Source organism: Corapipo altera, unplaced genomic scaffold (assembly GCF_003945725.1).
Source record: "Corapipo altera isolate COAL_440 unplaced genomic scaffold, ASM394572v1 1, whole genome shotgun sequence".
In the NCBI taxonomy this organism is placed as follows: Eukaryota; Metazoa; Chordata; class Aves; order Passeriformes; family Pipridae; genus Corapipo; species Corapipo altera.
In genome coordinates this window covers 14,143,047-14,165,443 of record NW_020884873.1, presented here as the reverse complement: position 1 = coordinate 14,165,443, position 22,397 = coordinate 14,143,047, and the positions used below count along the sequence as shown (strand labels likewise).

The window sequence follows — 22,397 nt, the reverse complement described above, 5'->3', positions numbered from 1 at the left end:
TGGCCATAGCTTTACCTGTGCAGCCCATTGCCTTTTTTATGTACCTCACTCATGCCCATGACAGGCTATACAAGAATGTCTTGGCCTGCACAATTTCTGCTGTAGCTGGTGGTGCAATAGACCATATCAGACAGTCAGAACTGAAGGTGAGTTTGTGGACTGACTGCATAAAAAGAATATGGTCTTTGGATGCAGTGTTGTATATCAGTGCTTAAGGGCCTTGTTGCTTTTTGTAACCTGCTGTTCTTTTTTATGCTTTCATATCTCACATAGTATTTCTCTAATTGTGTTACATTTGAAAAGCAGCCTGTTTTTTTGCCTGAGCTGCTTTGTGATTTTCCTACCTCAGGTCATCCAGATGGTTGCATAGTTCCTTGATGTTCTTTAGCACATCATCTTTAGGACGCATTGGCATGTACTGTCTTTCTTGATCAAAATATCAGCTTTTTTGGATAGTCATCAGCTTCATTCAGATTTCTACAGTTCACTTCAGGTTCCCCTGACATCCATATACATGCAGCATCCTGACATCTTCAAATCTGATCAGATCTGAACCACCAGCTAAGCCCTTGACACTTACCAGCTTCCACACACAACAAATTTTTAAGCACGGCAGCAAAGAGCCTCTGCACTGACAACTGCAGTTGTCTGGGTTTGAAATCATCTCCCACACAACTGGGTAGAGACCAACAACTGCCTGGCTGTGATGTGACACAGTGTATGTTGATGGGAAATTCCTGCAGCATGGGGGAGTTACTGAGATTATCATCATGCATTAGCCATGTCTGTGCTCACTGTCCTCAGGTCTCAGGGTGGTCAGGGTGCTCAGCAATCTGAAGACATTCAAAAGGAAACTCACATGTCGTGTAGGAGTAATATGGAGAGCACACAAAAGATGTTTCTTAACAAGTTTTGTCCCATTTGCCGTCTTCTTAGCTTTCTTTGATCTACTCTTAAATAAGTACAAGTTACCAGCAGACAGTTTCCATTCTAGGCCTGCTTGTAAATATGCATACTGGTACCCTGTAAAACTGCTAAGCAGCCCTTTAGGATCTTACAGCCCTATACTTCTGTTACATGTGCCCATTTCCCTGAGGCAAGATTCAGTTGTTGAGGGTTTTTTCCAAGCATTAATTCCTTTTGCTGCAGTTACAATGGATGAAAAAGGAGATTTTGAAGATCCATTTTTCAGAGGAGAAAATCTGTCATTTTAAGTTTATGCCCTTGCCTAACTAAAGCTCCTTTCATTTTTGTGGTGTTCTGTATTTTCGCCACGCATTGCAGCAACATGTTACCTCACAGTTATGCTACACTTCTGAACATATGGACAAATGTAAAACCAGCAAAGAATGTAGCATTTCTGGGAACAAATACCTACAGAAAGTATTTTTGTCCCAATAATTTCCCAAATTTATGCAGCATGTAGATATATCTTAATCTTGATTTAAAGTGTTCCTATAACCAGAAAAAGCAATTTGCCAATTTCTGACATTATCATTTTTCTCTACAGTTAATTTTCTTTAGCTGCATGTATGTTTTCTGACATCCTAATAGCCTCAGCAGTGAAATCTCAGGAAGGAATAAAGTTTTTCTTTTCAGGAGATATTTTCGCTGGTTTTGGGTATGTAGAAAAGAGTGCCATAGCTTTTATGGCAGTGTAAATATTCAGTGGAGAGACTATGTTGTTTGCTGAAGTCAGTACAGGAAAGTTCAGGCTGCATCCTGCTTTTTCGTCCTCCAGTCCACTCACTGGGCAACAAATACCATGACTTTAGAGAGCTCCCTGTTCCTGTGGAGTTGTGTTGCTGACACCAGGGACGTTCATCTTCTCTGGGCTGCTTCTCTTCTACGTGCTGCACTTCAGCTCTGTGTGTTCCCTCCCACAAATGTGATGTTCAGAGCAAAGCTGGCCGGCTTGGCAGCTGGCACTGCAGCTCTGTGGCTCTGGGTGACACAGTGCCTTCACACAATTAACTTAATGCATTCAGAGAACCTCCAGAACTCCTAACTTGGAAGTACTCCCAAGGGAGACTTTTTTTTAATCTCTTTAGAAGTCACAGGAATAGAAGTGAATACAAAGTATTTGGTGATTTTTTTTTCTTATGTCTAAAATATAGCCCCTATAAAATGAAGTCATTTTTGCAAGCCCCTTCTGACTCCCTCTTAGTTTTTCCTTAGGGCCCCATTCTCGTTCACATTGGCACCAGTGCAAAGTTGCCACAATGTAAATGAGGACCAGGCCCTTTATGTCAACATTACAGTTTAAATCTAGACCAGTGTGAGCATCTCCCATTAGGAGAGGATAAATACCTGCTATAAATTGGAATTCAAAGGGTGAAGCATTGTACTGCGTCACTGTGTTGTGTTAATGCAACAGAGATCAGTCTTGTTAAAATGAAGCAATGGCAAAAAGGAAGTCAGATTAGATTCAGTTCTTTTTGGACTATTTAAATGGGCATAGGAATTAATTTCAAGCTTTTTCTTCTCAATAACTAACCAGACAAGAGTCTACCTGGCCTGAAACAGTGAATCAATTTCATTAGCAGAAACAGTCATGTGGAAATTTGAGATTAATGTTTAATACCTACATCCCTATGTCCCTTGTCCTTCCATCTTGTTCAGCAGAGTCCATAACCCCGCAGCTCTGTGATTAGAGTTGTGGAAGCATTTATGAGGTGTTGCTTCACAAACTAGAGCAGCACCCTCACTCAAATGTGCAGGTGATACTGTGAAGGAGGTTCAAAAGCACATCACCTCTAGAGTATGCAGTTACTTGTGAAAGACATGGCAAAGCCTGCCTTGTAAAAAGACAGAAGGAAGTCTGTGTAGTTTGTGGGTTGTTTTTCTTCTGTTTTTAGGAGGGCAGCAAACTGAACACACGTAAAAAAACCATGTAAAGCAAATCTATATTCTAACAGCAGGATGTCTTTTCTCTTTTCTCCCTCTGAGGTGATTCACTGGAACTCACCAAAGAAGCTGCGAGTGAAAAACAAGCATGTGGAGTTTTTCCGCAACCTCTACCTGACATTCCTGGAATATGATGGGAATTTGCTGAGACGGGAACTCTTTGGCTGCCCCAGTGAGGCAGACATTAACAGTGAAAATGTAAGTAGGGTATCTAGGGCTTGACTGTTTAAAGGGTGTTTCAAACAAGGCACAAGCTGTGTGAAGGCTTGGAGTTTGTGTTGTGCGTATTGCAGGACGGAGGAACTCAGGAGAACTGAAGGCAGTGCTCATATTCCAGGAGTGACACTGTGCAAATCATTTAATCTCTATGTGCCTCAGTTTCTCCCCTGTGAAACTGTTGTACTAATCTCATCTTTACCCTGGGTTTTGATGCTTCTTTTGGTCTACTTTGCCCTTTAAAAATCTCCAACAAAGGTAACATCACAAGCTGAAAATGAGTGTTTGAGCTCTTATTCCATTAGGCAATTCTGCAGATCTTACACTTAGACCTCGTCCTGGTTTCAGCTGTGGTAGAGTTCATTTTTTATCTTAGCAGCTGATATGGTGATTCAGTGGGACAAACCTAAAACTTTCGAGGAGAAGGTCTTGTTTCTTGCTGTGTATTTGTTCAGTATACAGTGATGTCAGTTTTGGGTAGTAGATATTAATGCACAAATAATGAAGAAGAAATGAACATACCAAGACTGCTGGATTTAGGTCTGTGAGTTCTTGCCATGCTGCAGACTACAGAATGTGTGAATATTTCAAGGTACACACAGGCTCTGAGACTGCAGGTTTTTTCTATATTTCCCTTAACTAAACAAAGTGGTATTTATGTGTATCTGCATAAAATTTGCAATCAGAACCTTTCAGACAAAGCAAATCCTTTGAAAATGGCTGAAATCAAGGATGTTTAGACACATGTTGTGTGTGTATGCCTTAGTACATATAATTCCAAAGTAAAAAGCTGTTCACTGAAAAGTTTATACGCAGATGTATATGAACTCCTTGTGTATAATGTGGTCTCTGGAGATTTCTAGACCAAGTACCAATTTTGACTGCGTAGTCTGAAAGGGAATAAAAAGGAATCTGTAACATTTTATTCAGGAAAAAAATATTCCTAAAATATACAACATTGTCTATATATAAATCAATTAAGCAAAACCAGTATCATGTCCACATTAGCAGTTGAGGTAATTGACAATCAATATCATCATTGGGGCTGGTAGTGTTTCCATTTAGCCTGTGAATCAAATGACCACAGGAGATACCATTCCCATATTTTTAAATAGAGATTGGATAGATGTATTTTAGCCCAAGGCACAGCTTTCCAGATACATATTTTACCACACCACTGTCTTCTGAAAGAAGTGAGGCTTAAGTGGGAGAGACGAGAAGCAGGTGGAGAATGAGAGAGAGGGAAAGCAAGCACACCAAAAGAGCAAAAGCACATGGAGGAAGAAAATCCTCTGCAAGAGTGAGTGGCTTTTAGACAATCAAGTGAACTGAATGAGATAAAAGACCATCAGAGCCATCAAGATACAATAGACAGAGTAGAGGGTAGAATAAGAGGAGAAAAGGTGAGTGAGACATTAAAAAAAGACAACAGAACAACACATACCTTCATCACACTTAAGAATGCAGGTTAAAATTATACTGAATTCACAATGTGTTTTGTGAGTTCGAAGAGTATGAATGCAGTCACAGATTTCTTGCTATATTTTCCAGAGCTCTGTAAATCCTTAATAAACAGATTTATTCCAGATGACAAGTTGCTGGGGAGCAGTGCACAGCAAATGCAAGTTCCTCCTGTAAATGGCAGTCCTTAAAGTTTTAAATGTCTCATTTAACTGAACTTGTATCTAGTTGACAGACACTGGAAATGACTAACTGTTTCTTATTCAAGACAAGTAGAACGCAATATGGTATATGGTATAGCTTGTGTCTGAAAAAGAAATGTAACTCATTCCTCCATTTATAAATTATAAAAAAAAAAGTTGAAAAGAATGAGCTAGACGTATAAAAATATATGAGTCCTAACTTGCCAAGAGACACTAAAAATTAATAGCCTTCTATCAAAACAATTGGATATAGAAAAAAAATCTAACTTCAGAAAGGTTAAGACTAGTCACTTAGGAGAAGACATTGGTTTTTATTAGTTCCCCTTGATGTAAGCTCCTGTTTAAACTTGATTATATCCTTTTTATTGTAGAATACAGACAGCAAGTTTCAGCATTGAAGTTATGGGACCCTTAGTATAGGATTATCATGAAAACTACTCTTTCTCTCACTCTGTCTGCCGTAGCATATACAGTGTCACAGGTGTGCTATTAAATACGGCACGTTCCCATGATCTATTGCAAGATAATCTTCAGAAGCAGAGCAAGGTGAGCAGGGAACCACTGTCATTCCTCCCAGTACAAGAAATAGGGGACATGAAGTGGAAATAGCAAGTAGCAGATTCAAAACAAAGATAGGCATTTCACGCACAATGTGATGAAGCTTTGAGCAGGAGGTAATGTTTCTAAAAGTATACGTATGCTCAAAAATGACTCTTCATGGAAAGAAAATCAGTCAGGAGCTGTTAGCTTTGGTGCAGAAAGTCCTTGAACCACAAGTTCAGGTCTAGGGAAGTGTTTTGAGAAAGCCTTGCTGTACACTTGCCATGGTTTTATGCTCCTCTCTAGGCAGCCAGCTCACAACTGGACACAAGGTGCTTGGCTGGATGAACTTTTAGTCTGACAAGATGTAGCCATACATTTCTGTTAGGATTCATAAAGCATGTATGTTACGTAAAAAGCTATAATTTCTATTAATTCAGGTACATATGAGGTAGGAATTGCTGTTTGCATTATTTTTTTTTCCCTATTATTTTTCCTTTCTTCTCTGAATTGCGACTTGAGACTGGCATCCCCAAAACACAGCCGTGCTTTATGATGTTAGGCAGTGAACATAGGTGAAAGTTGCTCCTTCAGATGCCTTTGCTTCTCTGCCAGTGCCTGTGATTCTTCTGACCAGTGGACAAAATGTTAGAACAGTTCTACTGGCTTTATAATTGGAGAGAATTATTTTAGCACTAAATGCACTGAGCCCTATTGTGGAAGAAGCAGTGGCTTGGTGTGAGTCTCACTCACAGTCTGGCTGCATCAGAAGCTACCTTTAAGGTCTTGTTCCAATATACCACCCAATGCTTCTCTACAGTTTAATATTTGCAGTGATGTTTTGTTTAAAATTCAACCTGTAATTAAGACATCTCATTTGTAGTGCAAATATCTGTAAAACATGAAAAGGAAGTGTGGCAGTGGGTACTGCTGGGCTGATTCTGTTTCTCTGAGGCTCCTTTACACTTCTCATCAGTACTGAGATGGCCTTAAAATGAATGTAAATTATGTGTCTTCCCTTTTTAAGGACTCTTTACAGTGCTAGAGAGATATAAAGGGGCAGTAGTTTAAAAAGTAATTGGACCTCACTTTAATCTCTGTCTTCCTCTGTGTATGCATGTGAATGCGTGTATGCTTAAATATATACTTTGTCTATATGCATGTGGAGGTATTGGTACTTTTTTTTTCTAATATTTGCTAAAAAAGTATAATACCACAGAGTGAATTTCAAGAGGTCTGAAGGCAGTCTTTGGGTATTGTGCTGCACAGTCCTATTCTAGTCAGATGTTGATCTTCAGCTGCACCAAGCAGGACTGTTATTAGGTTCCAAAGCATTGCAAATGGGAATGAATAGAACAAATAGGGCTCTGAAACTGAAATATTGAAGGCAAAAAAATACAGACTGAGGTAGTTTCTCTGTTTATGTAAAAATGTTTATATATATGTCTATGTTTACATGCATGCTTCATCCTTTCCTTGAAATATTCAAGCTAAAAGACCCTATGGGTTGCAGGGACAGGCTGTGAGCAGGAGCCTGCCATGTGCTCCTTACCATGGAGCAGTAGTGTAAGTCCCTGTTATTCAATATATGCTAAAATGAGATTACACAGAGCAGACTCTTCTGCACAAGTTGGTATTACAATCATCCCTTTGTCTTTTGTGCAGATTCTGGGTGGAAAATTCAGAATATGAACCAAATCCTCCTGTAAACACGATCATTGACTCAAGAGGCCCTTGGAGCATGTCCTTAGTCACTCCATCCTACTTATTCCATGCTGTTGCCCCATTCTCACTTCTTCTTTCTTATTTTAATGCAATACAGAAGATTTTTGGGAAATCCACAAAGACAAAGCTTACAATAATCTCAAATTTGAACATTTTTCTATTGGCTTTTAGTGCTTATATCCAGCATTTTATTCTAAAGGATATACTGCAAAGCCTAAAATATTTCAACAGGATCTTCCAGCCTATCTCTATAGTTACACTCTGAGATAGATATCATAAGCCTGATTTTAGCACAGAGGCACACACTCAACCTTTTAGCATTCTCATAAAACTTCTTTCCTGCAGACAGCTTCTCACCAGGTACTTCTGCCAAAGCATTAAATCTGAAGGTTGAATGGGGTGTCCCCTGTTAGTGAAGCCTGTGTCCTGATCCAAAGCCCAGAGCAAGATAAGTGGGAAGTGTATCACTGATTTCACTTAGTTTAAGAAAAGGACAGTAAATTCCCATTAGAGAAGACTTTGACAAAACACATGAGAAAAAAAGCGCCTGCAGGTTTTTCTTTTCAAATTTTCAAATCAACAATACAAAGAAACAGTGTAAAAAAATCAAGTCGTCCCTGAACACGCTTGCTTACATGTGTACTTACTTTCTAAATATGTTTTTACTTAGTTACTTTTTTTCCTGCAAAACCAGAGATTCTTAATATTAGCAAAAGGCTGTGCATGCCAACTTAGAGTGTCCACCAGAACAGCTGGAGATTCCAGCAATGTACCACAGAGTATAAACTCTACTAACAAATTTAGCAATTTTTTCAATGACCAAAAATAGCATGCAAAGGGAGCTTTCAAGTCAGTAGCACAGCTTTGAACTTGCAGACTGATGCTTTGAGTACCCTTTGCTCCTGTTGAATTTCTGAATACTGCCTCATTTGTAGAATTTAAAGTTGCTATTTTGTGATGCCATAGTCTTTCTCTAGTAAAACAGATGGGATATGGCAGTTTTGAGGTGAAATCCTGACTTCCCCAGGTGTGTTGTTTCTATTATTATGACTGTTGTTGTTATTAAATGCTGAGCTGGTAGCCCATCCTGTTACTTGCCTGAAAATTGCCATTATACTGCTTTCAACTGTTTATAGTATTGCTAAATGGGGGATCACGTGGACTGGGATTTTTTCTGTCATGCTGTTGCTCCTTTTTTTCCTTTTCTCACAATAAAAAACACTTTAAAAAAATGTTAAAGTGAAACATAGGGAAAAGCTTGGAGGTTTGCCCACACCACAACTTCTGATGACCTCTTCACCGTTTACACATTGTCAGTAGTGTTTTCTTTAAGGAGACTCAAACTCTGGAGATTCTTGGAAGTGTGCATGGATACATCAGACCAGATTACATATATCCCAGTGACACAGCAGGGTTGAGCATGCTGCAGGAAGGGCACCTGGACCACAACTGATGTTTTCTGTGACTGTTTCTTCTGAATGCTCCATGACAGGTTCTGACTGGACAGTAGAGCTGAGAGCAGGAACCTGCATTTGGTCTGTTCTGAGGGGCATCCATTGCCCTCAGTGATGTCCAGACAGTGGTGAGGAGAAAAAAATCCAGTTTCACATATAAAAGAGATGAAATGTAGATCAAAGGAAAAAAGTAAAGAGTTGAGACAAGTTCTGGAGAGAGTGTGTGGACCAGGAAGAGGAAAGGACTAATGGGTGCCTGTAGATCTCCTAGTGAACAGACCTACCTGTCAAGACACTGTGCTGCAAGGGAGGTCTGGGAACAGCTGAGCCAAGAAGGTTTGTCAGGGACCTGGGGAAAGGAGATGCAGAGATCTGCCAAGATCTGACATCTGCAGCTAAGATCAAAGAAAGTTGTACTTCATACATACAGAACTGTCTAAGATGTTACACATGCCTAAAAATTGGGTTCTCAGTTGTATTGAGTGTTTGCAGTCAGGATAAGCCGTCACTTCCATTTAGCAAGAGTATTAGCGGTTTTTACATGCTGCAGCAAAAAATTCCTCTTGCCAGGTAGGCTTGCTCAGGCACAATCCTCTTTGTCCTTAGCACAGCTTTGTTTCACAGAAGGCTCAATTTGACCCATAGCAAATGTACAAAATTTTATGGTGTGAGAGGAATAAAAGTTTAATTGACATGGGATTAGTCTGGCTTTTATTACTAATCATTGGAGAAGCCAGAAGTACTTTATGTAGGTCATCCAAAACAAGACTCAATGAATGCTTTTTCCTCTCTTCATCATCATCTGCTTTGTTTATGCCATGCTAAAGGCAACTGTTAATTCACACACTATGAAAGTGCTAAATGTTGCAATCCAAATTGCCTACTGGTGGGAACTGGGACAGCCACACAGGAGAAATGAAACTGCTGCAGTTTATAACCAGATTATAGTTACATCCTGGGCTGGTGTTAGTTTTCATTTCAGTGGCTAAGCTGAGTTGATTTTATGCAATGAAACTTTACTGCACACTCCTGGGAAAAGGAAAGATGATCTGAAAGGTCAGAGTTTTCATCTAAGCTGCTCAGTTCCCGTTGTTTGTTGATATTGAGTGAGTGACTTAACCCTAGTGTCACCTCACCTCACCTTAAACACTTGAGGAGAGCGAGATGCCTACGGGTTTTATCCCCTTACCCAAGATCTAAATAGCCTCTAGACACATAACATTGTTTGTTGATGGGCTTTGATCTTTTTTTAATATCTAATCCTTACAAAAATACTTCTGATCCTGGATTTTTAATTGATCTCATCTGAGATGAAGTCCTGCAGATTTTGGTGGGAAGTAAATTGTTTTTGTGACACAGTAGTTTAGAAAAAAAATTAAGCCAATCACAAATTTGCTTACACTAGGAACAGCCTTAGGAAGGAATTTCTGTGAGCAGACTAACCAGTTTGCCAGTGAGAGGTACATGTTGTGTTGGCAGGTATCATATGGGGCTACCAAATGTCGTATGGATAGAAAACACCTCATCTCATAGAAAGGTATTAGACAAGTAGACCTGGAATATCATGGCAATCTCTGGTAGAGTCGAATACCTTCTGGCCTGCCGCACCTCTCTGGCCAGCCTAGCTTCAAAGACTACTTTTCCTGAGATGAAGCCTGATTTCCTACAACAGCTCCTTGCCCAGAGAAGTAATTTAGCCTATATTTCTTTATGTATTTGTCTCTTTGTTTTAGCACTATGCATGTCATAGCTGCTGGTTTTATTTCTGAAACATGTAGCATCATGATGCTAATGAAAATGTGTTGTTTCCAACTACAGTATTTCCTAAGAGAACATCTACCATACACAGTCTGAAAATAATACATTTTTCATCTTTGAGAGTGTTTCCTAGAGGTAACATTTCCCACATGCTCAGTGGCAAGTAGCCTTAGCATTGAAACTCTTGTAGAAACAGAGAATCTTATGCTAAGCAGGTACTTGCTTATGAGAATAATTGCTGTCACTCTAGGGTTGAGAAGTCTTTGCTATATTAGGCATACCATTATAAATATAATGGAGGGGTCCATAGTGGGAATGCCATCTTTTTATCAAATCCAGCTGATATTAAGGTTCTTATTTTGGTGGTGCACTGTGTTTAAGTAAACATCTGTCAGTGCTGCCATTATAAACACATCTTTTCAAGAAGACATAATTTGGGAGCAAACTTTAAACAAAGCCACAAGTTCTTTGACTTTAAATAATGGATCCACTTAATATGCATGCTGTAGAAAAGATTATATCATTAAAGAAATCTTATGTGATGATGTGACAAAAAAAATATGAGGCAACTCAGAGATAAATGTAGGGGTATATGTGTGTCTGTCTTAGAAGATTCCCTGTCTTTTGAATGTTTTGCATCTTTAACATTCTTCATTTCAAATCTGTGTGTAAAAAATGGTATATGACTGTGTGCAATATATAATTATAGGTGGCATGTGTCCCATTACAGTAGAGAGAAACCAACCTTTATATGTGATACTGGTGCATGGTTATCTGAATGTATATATGAATGAGTGAGAGAGGGAAAAGGGCTCTTAAACTGCATAAAACTGTGCAGCACTGAGCTGTTGGTCCTAATAATTTCTCCATATTGTACTGTTAGCTTCAGTGAGATAACTTCTGATCTTATGGGTTTTGCTGGACCAAATCCAGAGTGCCTCATATTTCCAGTATTGTTTCCAGTAGAAAAGGAATTTTCATATGGATAATCACATGCTGTTGTATTTCACTGCTCTTACCTCATCATTGCGGGATAGGCCCATCCATCCTTAAGGCACACTGCGTATAGGCAGTGACAAGGCTACAGGGCAAACCACAGCCCATCCTGTGCTGATTGTCCTGCCTGAACGGGCACACCCTACTGCATTTGCCCAGCAGGGTATGGCTCCTGAGGCTTCCTAGCAGTTTAGGCTCATGGTATGAACCAGCAAGGATTGCACAAGCATTCCTGCAAAGTGATGATGGAGCTGTGTGTCTGATCCTGCCAAGTGATACCTGCATATTATCCAGGGCTCTCAGACAGCTTGTGCTGGAGATTCCCCCTGGCAGCCTGCCTGCACTCAATGGAAGGGTGCTGGGGGCAGAGGCTGGGGAGAGGAGACCACATCATACCCACAGTCCTTCTGGGAACCACTCTCTCCAAGGGTATGGACACAGTCATCTCACCTCTTCTCTAGGGGAAGATACATACAGTACATACAGTACTGAGCATGTGTCATGGGAAGTGACAAGGAAAACCTCTCAGACTATGAGCATAGCTTCAGCCTTAGAAGAGGTCTGACAGGATAGAATCACAGAATATTCAAGGTTAGAAGAGACCTTCAAGATCATCTAGTTTGACTGTCAACCCAGCACCAGCATGATCATCCCTAAACCATACCCCTGGGTACCATATCCAGACACCTCTTGGACACTTCCAGAAATGCTGGCTCCACTGCCTCCCTGGCCAACTTATTCCAGTGACTAACCACTTTTTCAGTGATAAAAACTTTTCTAATATCTAATCTGAACTTCCCCTGGCACAACTTAAGGCCATTTCCTCTCATCCTTTCACTTGAGACATGGCAGAAGAGACCAACCCCCACCTCACTACAACCTCCTTTCAAGTAGTTTTAGAGAGCAATGAGGTCCCCCCAGAACGTCCTTTTCTCCAGACTAAACAACCACAGTTCCCTCAGCCGCTGACATGTGTTCTAGACCATTTACCAGCTTTGTTGCCCTTCTTTGGACATGAAGAGGGACAGAAACAAAACCTTGACACTACAAAATGTAGTGGAAAGAGCAAGAGTTCCTTTTCCCTGTAGCAGAAGGGATCTTCTGTTGTTTGCTGCTCTCCTTCACCTCCATCACCAACTTGGTGACTTGGTGAGTTTCACCATCAAAATGGTGGGGCCTCTAAGAAGTTGTCTCTCCTCTTCTGCCTCAACCCAGGGCTCAGTAGTGCACAAAGCCATAATTTAGCTTCAAATGTTATTCTTGAACTCATATTCAAGTATTTATAGCCTCTTGAATTTCAACCCAAATGCAATCTGATAATTACTCAGTGACTACCTGGTTAATAACTGCCGTGCAATTAAGATCTTGTAGCCTGGTCATTTGTACATACAGCAGGATAATAAGGTACCCTTAAAATGTGGATTGCTGTTGTTTTAGCCATTTAAATTTCATTAATCTCCTTGATAATTCTGTTAAAGGCATACTAAGGTCCCTTTTCAAGAAAGAAACAGAAAGATATGATATGTTTCTAGTCATTATTGTAAATATTGAATTTATTCAAATATTGTTTGAATGTGATTTAGAAAATAAAATGCAGGCTCAGCTGAATGATGGTTAGTAAAGCAGAAAGAATGAAACTCCAAGGATATGTAAAAAAACTCCTGATTTCTTTTCCACCTAAAGAGATCTTGATTTCAATAGAAGTTTTGCATGAGTAAAGATTTGGCAAGATTCGGACTCTCATCTTTCTAAAAGCTGTCCCTCTTGAGGGATGTTTTAAGATCTGTGCAGAACAATAGCACAGAAGAATGACAGTCTGATCCAAAACTCATTGAAATCAAAGTTTGTATTTCCATTATTCAGAAGAAGATTATATAGTGATGTACAGGAAAATACCAGGAATTATTCCATCAGCCTTCACAGGAAAACATTCAATTGTAAACATAATGGCAACCATTATGTTTATAGTTCCAAGAACAACAGCTCTTTGTCTTAACACAGTATTAGAACAAAAAATATCTACATTTTTCATTTTTTTTCTTGAAGATGGTGAAACTATTACTTTAAATCATTCTGAGCAGGACAAAAAGATGTCTATAATTCAATAATCTTTTGCATGAAACAGTTTTGAGGTACATTGTGATTTTTATCAAAACTTGTAAAATTCCTATATGAGTATTTTTCACGTTTCCTGATGAATATTTTGCTCATTTACTGTTCTTCTTATAGGATGCTTTTAAGAAATTAATTATAAAAATTATGTCTTTATTAGTAACCTGCAGTCTAGAGCAACAGAAATAGAACTCAATTTCACATGTTAAGACCATATAAAATTTTTATCTTCATTACATTTTCAGTAGGTATGACTGTTTTTTTCTTTTAAGTGAATGCATTTTAAATAACCTAGCCAGATGTTTGGCTTTAAAATCATAGAATCTTAGAATCATAGAATAGTTTGAGTTGGAAGGGACCTTTTAATGATCATGTAGTCCAACCCCCAAATAATTAGTTCAGGAATGGAATTGGTCAGCTACATAAACTTTTGGTCTATTTTTCACTTTCACCTTTTCCAAGAGCTAAACTTTTATTCTCTTAAAGCTGTGTGTCTAAGAGACTTGGGATTAGATTGCTTTGAGATGCCCATTTTGGCTTTGAAGGGGCTTGGTTTTCAAGGGAGCCTAAAAGTTACCTGTTCTCTGCCAATCCACCATCCACCAGATTTCTCAGACTAAGTATCCAGAAGCATAAATCCCATTAAAGGTATAGGCTTAGTTCTGCCACTTCTGCAGTTGAAAGAATATTTTTGTTGCAAAATTGAACTACTGCAGATACATAAATCTCAAGAGATGGAGTAATTATCAGTTAAAGATGTTACTTTTCCAGCTGTCTGTCCATGCTCCTAGCATCAGTTACTTTTCTCCAACAGAGGCAGCAGAATGGGAATTGCTCAGTGCAGCACGTGCAGTATTAATCTGCTGTGGAGTGTTGTCTAGTGGAGTATGTCTATGAGTAGTTTGAAACACTGCTTCTAGTAAGGATGAAATTATGCATCACATTGGAGCATTAACTCTGAAACTTTGCAATTATTCAACTCGTTCACTGTTTCATTGCTAGTCTGGATATTGAATGTATGTAATAGAGGTAATATATACAATATATAGACTGCAATACAACGGTCTGTCTGTATTATGAGTTTACTTGCAAGTCCTTTTTTCTAATCTCTTGTCCACTGACTTGCAAGGCTTGGGAAAACCCTTCTACTTTGTGTGTTCTGCTTCCATTCCCCATTGCATCAGGCAGGCTGCAAGTTCCCAACCTCGTCGTTCTCTCTGACTTGCTAAAATAATTGCAAAGAACATATCTTTATGTCCACTCTTTCCTTACAGCTCCAGAAACAGCTATCTGAGCTGGACGAGGATGACTTGTGCTATGAGTTTCGTCGAGAACGTTTCACCGTCCATCGCACTCATTTGTATTTTCTACATTACGAATACGAGCCTGCTTCAGACAACACTGATGTAACACTGGTGGCACAACTTTCAATGGACAGGTAGGGAAAAGCTCTTGTTCATCAGGAAATGTGAGACAATTAATGTTTTCTTACAGAGCAATCTAACTATGTAATGCTTTGGTGTGAGCAAAAACACACTTTCGTAGAAACTTGGATGTTGAATTTTAAAGACCTTTCTTGAATTAGGAGTAGCACAGGTAGATATGTATCCAGACATGTATCCAGACTTCAGCTCTGCAGTGCACACATGAGTGTGAGTAAAGTTCATGAGAGTCTGAGTACTGGAACTGCAGGGGTTGTTACTTGTCAGGATTGTCAGGCATTACTAGTGTATGGAGTTTTGCAGCAACTTATTAAAAACAGGGGATGTTTATAATAGAATTTTCCAAGCAGTTTTAACTGCCCAATTTTTACACATGGTATTTCCTCATTAGAGAATATTAGTTTTGCTTTCACTGGCATTTTCCTTGCAGAAAATTTCAGTTACTGATTTTTCTCATAATGAGAGTCAGAACTAAACATTTTAGTTTTGAATTAGGAAGTCAAAAATTATACTTTTTCTTTTAATGTGCTAGTGTGAAATGAAAAATCTCTATTTGAGCAAAATCATTGCATCTTTATACAAATGGTGATTTTCAGAAGTGCATTTTAACTTTTAGTTCTGATGTAAAGTGGAATTTAATTGGTATTTCATTTGGGGGGAAAAATTCCATTTCATGACAAGTTCCACCTGCATCTTTCTGATTCCCACCATTGCAATTAGTTGTCATTTTTCCAGTCTGGATCAGCTAGCTTTGTGAAATTTTGGAATTGTCAGTTTCTTTTTTTTTTCTCCAGCTTCTCAGTTAGAATTTAGTCCAAATTTTGTAGTTACTGCTATCAGATTGTGTTACAAAACAAATCAGAGCTCCTTGAATATTAGCCAGAAACTGATTATTTCCTTTAGTGTAGCACATACAGAATACAATGTGACCTGTGAATAATAGCACTGCTACACTGGTAGAAGGTCAGCAGTATTCCAGGAGGATTATAAGAATTGAGATCAACAAAACATTTACAGTCTGTTTTAAAAATAAACAGAAATGAATGAGGAGTATTCTGTTCCACAGGTGCCTCAGCACTGCATCCTGCACATTGTGTTATGATTTGCTGTGCGCATCAGTGTCTGTTCTATTGATTTTTAATGGAGGAAACATTTCTTAAGTGTTCACAAACCTTTGAGTAAAAAACTGAAATAAATTAAGCCAGACCCTGAGCGAGTGCCACAGTAAATTAGTAAAACTGGTGTGTGCACATGGTATATTTTCCCCCCAGAATTTAATTCAAAAGAATGAGCTGGGGCTTAGTGCTGATTCACTGGCACTGATGCAAAGTCTGAGCATCTGTTTCCCTTTCTGGATCCTCACTGGGGCACATGTTTTTATTGATAGACAGAACCACACATTTTTATGCAGGAAGAACAGCCATACTACTTCGCTGGTATATTGCTATAAATTATTGATTTGAGTTGGAAATACTTTCTTTCAGCTAAAATCAATAAATAATATCATACCAAAGAGCTGTTTAGCTGCTTTGTTTTCTTTCACATCTTTCAGTTACTGCCTTACTTTTTTTTTGTCTTCTTTAAACCACTTTTATTAAACTCCTCCGGCGCAGCTGTAGACATTTAAGAATAGTGTCTCAGATGTAAGATGACATGTACATAAACAATGTGCTGTACACTACATTCTGCACTGTTCTTTGAAATGATTATCTGAGATGAGAAAAAGCAAAAAAAGAACTCCCAGCATCTCCAATTATAGTCCTGTCAGAGATGAGACTGACGTGACTATTATGACAGACCTATGTTTGCCTGTCCTATAGGCTTGGGGAATGGAAGAGAGGGATGCAGTTTAGGAGCTAACATTGTCTTTAGATGGAAGCTTTGAGACAGACTTCATTCAGTGTTGTTCATTATTGGTTACTTGTCATCTTTTATACTGATGTGGCATTCCCTTGAGTAATGGCTGAGTTGCATCACTATGGTTTTCATGTTTTGGCTAGGCAGCCTTTTTAAAGGCTTGGTATGTACCTGGGGTTCAGAAATCAGAGTAGGAGTTACCAAAATGTGAGGTCAGGAAGGGGAAAAGACGTGATTAGCAATACACTGCTTGAAATCTGGGTGAGAATGAGTTGGAAATCAGTTGAGTATTCTTCAGAAGAAAAATAAAAACAATGTCACAAAACAATTGAATTCCAGCAAAATTAGCTGAAACAGACCTTTAAAAAAATTACCAACTAAATCGTGATCTCATTATTATGTAGTACAGCAGTACATTTGTTTTATCTCAAGTCATTAAGGGAATGCATTCCTAAAGACTGCTAAAAAAAACCAAAAAAACCAAAATAAGTTAGTCATGTTGTGTTTAGAAACTCATAATTCTAGGGTTTATGTTCAAATGAGACTGCTATAACAACCTAAAGAGAGCATGTTATGGAGCATCACCTAGCATATAGTCCCTGTATCAAACTCATGGAAGTGGAGCTTGTCAATGAGAACGACACAGCAAAATGGGGTATTCTGAAGGGTACTAAGCTGTCCAGCTGGAAATTTATACCAGCAAAACCCAGTTTCCGCTTAGCTCTCACGAAAAACTTTGCAGGCATTATCAGGTGTGCTGTTTAAATAAGTTTTGAATGCCATTTGTCCACCACGTGGAGTCTTTAAAAGGCAATTTGCTGCATTTTTTTACTAGGCAAGTATTGCATTTTTAAAACAATTCCCTAAATCTGAGTGCTGATGATTGGAGTCTCCTGTTTAATAGGTTTTCACTATGTTGGAAAAAGGCAAAAAAAAAAGAAAAAGTATTTTTCTCTGTTTATTTTTAGTGTAATTAAAAGTCTAAAGCCTTCCCATACTTTTTAGATTTTTTTTAATTGATTTGTGTTTCAAATTTGTCTGTATGTTTCAGGTTGATAATAGCCTTTGTTTCAGTAATAAATAAAAAGAGAGTAATGTACCAAGTGTAGACTAGTAGAGGCAGTATCTCATATTTAAGAAAAAAATATTATATCACCTTAGATGTCATCACGATCATTCAGAAATGCAGGAAAAAGCTATTAATGTTAAGTCAGACTACGTGTTTACTGGTATGAGTATATAATTTCTTTCTCTTGTAAAGCTTAGGAAGATAGTAGAAAGGGGAAATTATTTTCTCTGATTATGATGATGCAGAAAACTTTTCTTGTGTTTTATATAAATATTAATAGGAAAAATCGAGTCATGGATTTCAAACGGAGAGAAGATAATAATTTTGCATGGTCTACTCTTCCTAATTTTTAATAGAATGTTTGGCTAGGCTGCACAGATTCATTTCCCTTTGTATTAACTCAAGAGGCTTTGTAATCAGTCCTCACTGTATTTTTGGGGGGCACATCTCAATCCCTAGGCAATTCTCTGTGAATTATCCAAAGTGCTTAAACAATTTGGACCGGGCTGGGTTTGATTTATGTTTGCATATGAAATCTTTTGTTGTCATTTTCATCAATAGTGTTTTAAGTGCTGGAATTTTTTTTAAATATACATCAATACAACCTGTTTTAAAAATAATTTAATGAAATTTGAGATACTGTTAAAACATATACAAGTTAGTAGTTTTAATGATGGTTTTGTCTGAAATGTTCTTTTCATATTCCACAGCAATGCCATGTCTCTCATTCCTTCCCTCCTTACTCCCTATTAAAAGTAAATCCTATTTCTATCAGTGTACCATCCTTTTGCCCTCTCCCTGATAGTGAGTCTTCTAGCTAGTGTAAATGTTCACATAAGTCCGTATTCCCTTGACCTGTCACTTTTAACAGCTTTTAGGATATGACTAACTGCCTTACGAAAATTTGGGGAAGGTTTTCCTAAAATGATCTGTGGTTCTGTACACCTCTATCTTCCACAAGCTTGTTGTAGAACGATGTGGTATGTTACTGTGTAAGAATAGGTTGACCTGAGATGTGAACTGGGCACTAGACACTGTTGAAGATTACAAGACCCCTATTCTGTAAGTAGATCCAGGTGGACAGATCCCTGCAACTGCTCAAAACTCCCATCAGGTATCTGGGTATACCATCATCCATGTGGGTTTTCCTGCAGCATCAAAGCTTTAGGCAGAAAACAACAGTGTTGATTTCACCAAGCTTTAGGTATCTGAGTTGTAGATGTGTGCATCTGAGCTAGGGCCATCTTAGGTTCCCTTGGATTCGGTGAAATAGGCATATCTGGGGTACAGTCCATCTGCCCAGGAGACATCAACTTGTCATCTTAGATGAGATGACTTGTGCTGTGGAAATATTTATTGCTTTGCACAGCATATAAAATGTCCCCAGTCTGTCTCACTTAGAGAAGGTTATCTGCATTTGATCAGATGAACCCAGGGAAAGAGTCCCAGACAGGGAGATAGTTTTTCTCATTCTCACTCTTCTTCTTTCAGGCTCCAGATGCTTGAAGCCATCTGCAAACACTGGGAAGGTCCAATCAGCCTGGCACTCTATCTTTCTGATGCAGAAGCCCAGCAATTTCTGCGCTACGCTCAGGGCTCAGAAGTACTGATGAGCCGCCACAATGTTGGCTACCATATCGTGTACAAGGAGGGCCAGTTCTATCCTGTGAATCTGCTAAGGAATGTGGCCATGAAACATATCAGCACACCATATATGTTTCTGTCTGACATTGACTTCTTGCCCATGTATGGACTCTACGAGTACCTCAGGTAAATGGACAGTGGAGCGATTACCACTGTCACCTGCAATTTCAGCCTTTCCACGCCCCACCCTTCTCACGTACTATCAAAACAAAGCAGTCTGAGCACATCTGAAAGAAGCAGCTTGTAGAGGTTTGAGGTGTGAGAATGCCCATCAGTGCACAAGAATTTTTAGAGCAAAGGAAGAGGGCTGTCACTGGAAGTCAAGCAATATGGTTATGAAAGAAGAAACTTTCGTCTAAATATGATCCCTGTTAGCCATTAGAATAATTCCCTCAGAGCTGCAGAAGAATCAATTTGAAAATTGAACTGGATTAAGTACTATTAAATGTCCAAGAGCATCATGTATTAGCAGATGTGAACCCAGCGATTTCTCTAAACATCCCTCGTTCTTAAAGTCAGTGACAGAAAAAACATGCAAAGCATAACTGAACTTTTTGTCTGGGACACTCTCTTAGTCCAGTTCCTTATCTTGAAAGGAGGTTGTGAGTCTAACCAGCTCAAAAATATGACTGCAATACCAGCACCTGTCAATGCAAAATAATGGGCATAAGGCAACTGGGAGGAGTAACATCAGTGTACACTGTATGATAATGCATGTGAGCAGGTTCGGCTGAGCAAACTACAGACCTCTGATCCATTAACTGAGCTTTTTTTTTAATAAAGACCTTTTTCCCCTGCAGAGGCTGGTCATCTGAGGCCAAAGCATAGAGCAAGGAGGACACCCTGTGGCCAGACAGGAGGATATCAGTTCCTTAGTCCTGAACTATTTTGCTTTTCCTCTCTGTTCTAATTTGGTGAAAGTTGATCGAAGTGTTCCAGTGAGGGCTTGCCTGTAGGTGTTCCCTTTCAGTTCATAAGCCCGGGGTTTTGGAGTGTAAAGGAAAATACACCTTCTGGTATCATAAACTTACGGAGGAATTTCTTTGTTTCAGGCTTAACAACTTAACAAGACATGTATGGGGCCAAATTCACTATTCACAGGAATGGAGCACCTCTTCTATGAGGAAAGGATGAGAGAGTTGAGGCTGTTCAGCCTGGAGAAATGAAGGCTCTGGGGAGACTTTATTACAACCTTCCAGTACATAAGAAGATAGTGACGAACATTTTAGCAGGACCTGTTGAGATAGGACAAGGGGAATGGTTTTAAACTAAAAGAGGGTAGATTTAGACAAGATATAAGGAAGCAGTTTTTTGCAATGAGGATGGCAAAACACTGGAAGAGGTTACCCAGAGAGGTGGTAGATGCCCTATCCCTGGAAACATTCAAGGTCAAGTGGGATGGGACTTCGAGCAGTCCGATTTAGTTGAAGATGTTCCTGCTCACTGCAGGGAGGTTGGACTACATGGTCTTTAAAGGTGCCTTCCAATCCAAACCATTCTATCTTTTAAGACTCTGGATATCAATCGTATCATTGAAGTATTATCACAGTGTGTTACCTTGTTTCCTTCTTAGTTTAGGGACATTTCATTTCAGCTTGTGCTATGAGGACTCCAAAATAATTATTTCCCTTGCACACATTATTTATCTCTAGATACACGTAGGGAGAGTTGTTAAGTTCTCTGTCTTTTTCAGTGTTAGTGCTGCACACTGTTATATCTCTTCAGATCAATGCTGGACACAATAAGGGTAGCAGCTGTTGGTACTGATATTTAGTGATAAAAAAGGAACTTGCTCTTCCATGCTGCTTCACAGTGTGCTGATGGGAGCCAGCAATAAAAGGAAGAAGATAGAATGATGTACGACAGAATAATTGAGTTACTAGAACCATAGAAATAATTCTCGTACGGTGATAAATGTATTACAGAACTAAATGCACAGTGATGCCACCCATGGGTGATGTTTCAGAAAAAAAACAGATTCTCTCTGAGACCTGTTGCATCTGAGACTTTGTGATACTCTGACAGCTTTTTATGAGGCTTATATCACCTTAACTCTGACAGTGACTCTCCATTACCTGGGAATATTGGAATTGCTAATCTGCTACTACCAGCTCTTTAAAAAGGAAGTGGAATTTTTTTGTGTGTGGACTAGAGACTTTTGTTGCTTTTTCAGTAATGATTTTTCTAAACAAAGTAGCAGGGAGGTACAGTGAGATTATTTTAAAAATGGATACCCCTGTGTCTTTCTGCATTGACTGTTCCCACTGCCTCTGCAAGTAACTGATTAGTGCTATCTGTCTGAATGGCAGCGACTGTTTTTTAGAGAGATGTACAAACATTTTCATCTTCATTTGCTCAGATAGAACAACCATAAACAACTAGAAATAGTGTGGTATTTCAGGCATCACTTTGGACAGCATAAGCCAAAGTCCCTCTCCCTGTGAGTTTGCTGATTTACATATATTGCATATTGTATCTCTGCAGATAATATATTCTCAGAAAGAAAGGAATTTTGAAAAACATTTTCAGCGTACTTTGAACGTGTCGTATGTGAAAGCTTACAGCCAGTTTTGAAGGAGAAGCTGATGGAGCTGATGGACCTGTCCTTTTGTGTATCTCTTGCTAGCACTAGGATTTGTGCTATTTAAGCTTTTTCACAGCTGCTAAGACCATTTCAATGTTTTTTATCTCCATCAAACAGCCTTTTAGTCCTGCCTTGCTCTTCTGTGAAGTACAAAAGGAAAGAAATGTATCATTTAAAGGTTTCCTGTTTACGGAACTCAGACACTTTCGTGGTCTGTGCTGAGTCAACATCTTTTGTTGCCTTCCCTCATTAGTTACTGAGGTCATCTTGTCATGGCCCCAGAGGTAAAGGCTCCTTCTAGTTGCTACAAGTAAGGTGTTAGGGGCAAGCTACAGTGACTTCTAACATAAAATTACTAGACAGGCTGCTTATCTACAGTTATCACAGCTAACATTGAAGTTCTTTCCTGACACATTTGTGTAAAATATG

The 22,397-nt window shown here is 39.0% G+C and overlaps 1 protein-coding gene across 6 annotated transcripts in view; it reads left to right on the top strand.

Annotated features, from left to right (window-relative positions):
• The window catches only part of LARGE1 (LARGE xylosyl- and glucuronyltransferase 1), a 276,280-nt gene that overhangs the window by 236,832 nt on the left and 17,051 nt on the right, over positions 1 to 22,397 (top strand). For all 6 annotated transcript variants that reach the window (XM_027657560.1, XM_027657595.1, XM_027657578.1 and 3 more), the window contains 3 exons: positions 2,950 to 3,105; positions 14,647 to 14,810; positions 19,232 to 19,510. In XM_027657560.1, coding sequence (XP_027513361.1) covers positions 2,950 to 3,105; positions 14,647 to 14,810; positions 19,232 to 19,510 — 599 coding nt within the window. The remainder of the gene's footprint in view (positions 1 to 2,949; positions 3,106 to 14,646; positions 14,811 to 19,231; positions 19,511 to 22,397) is intronic.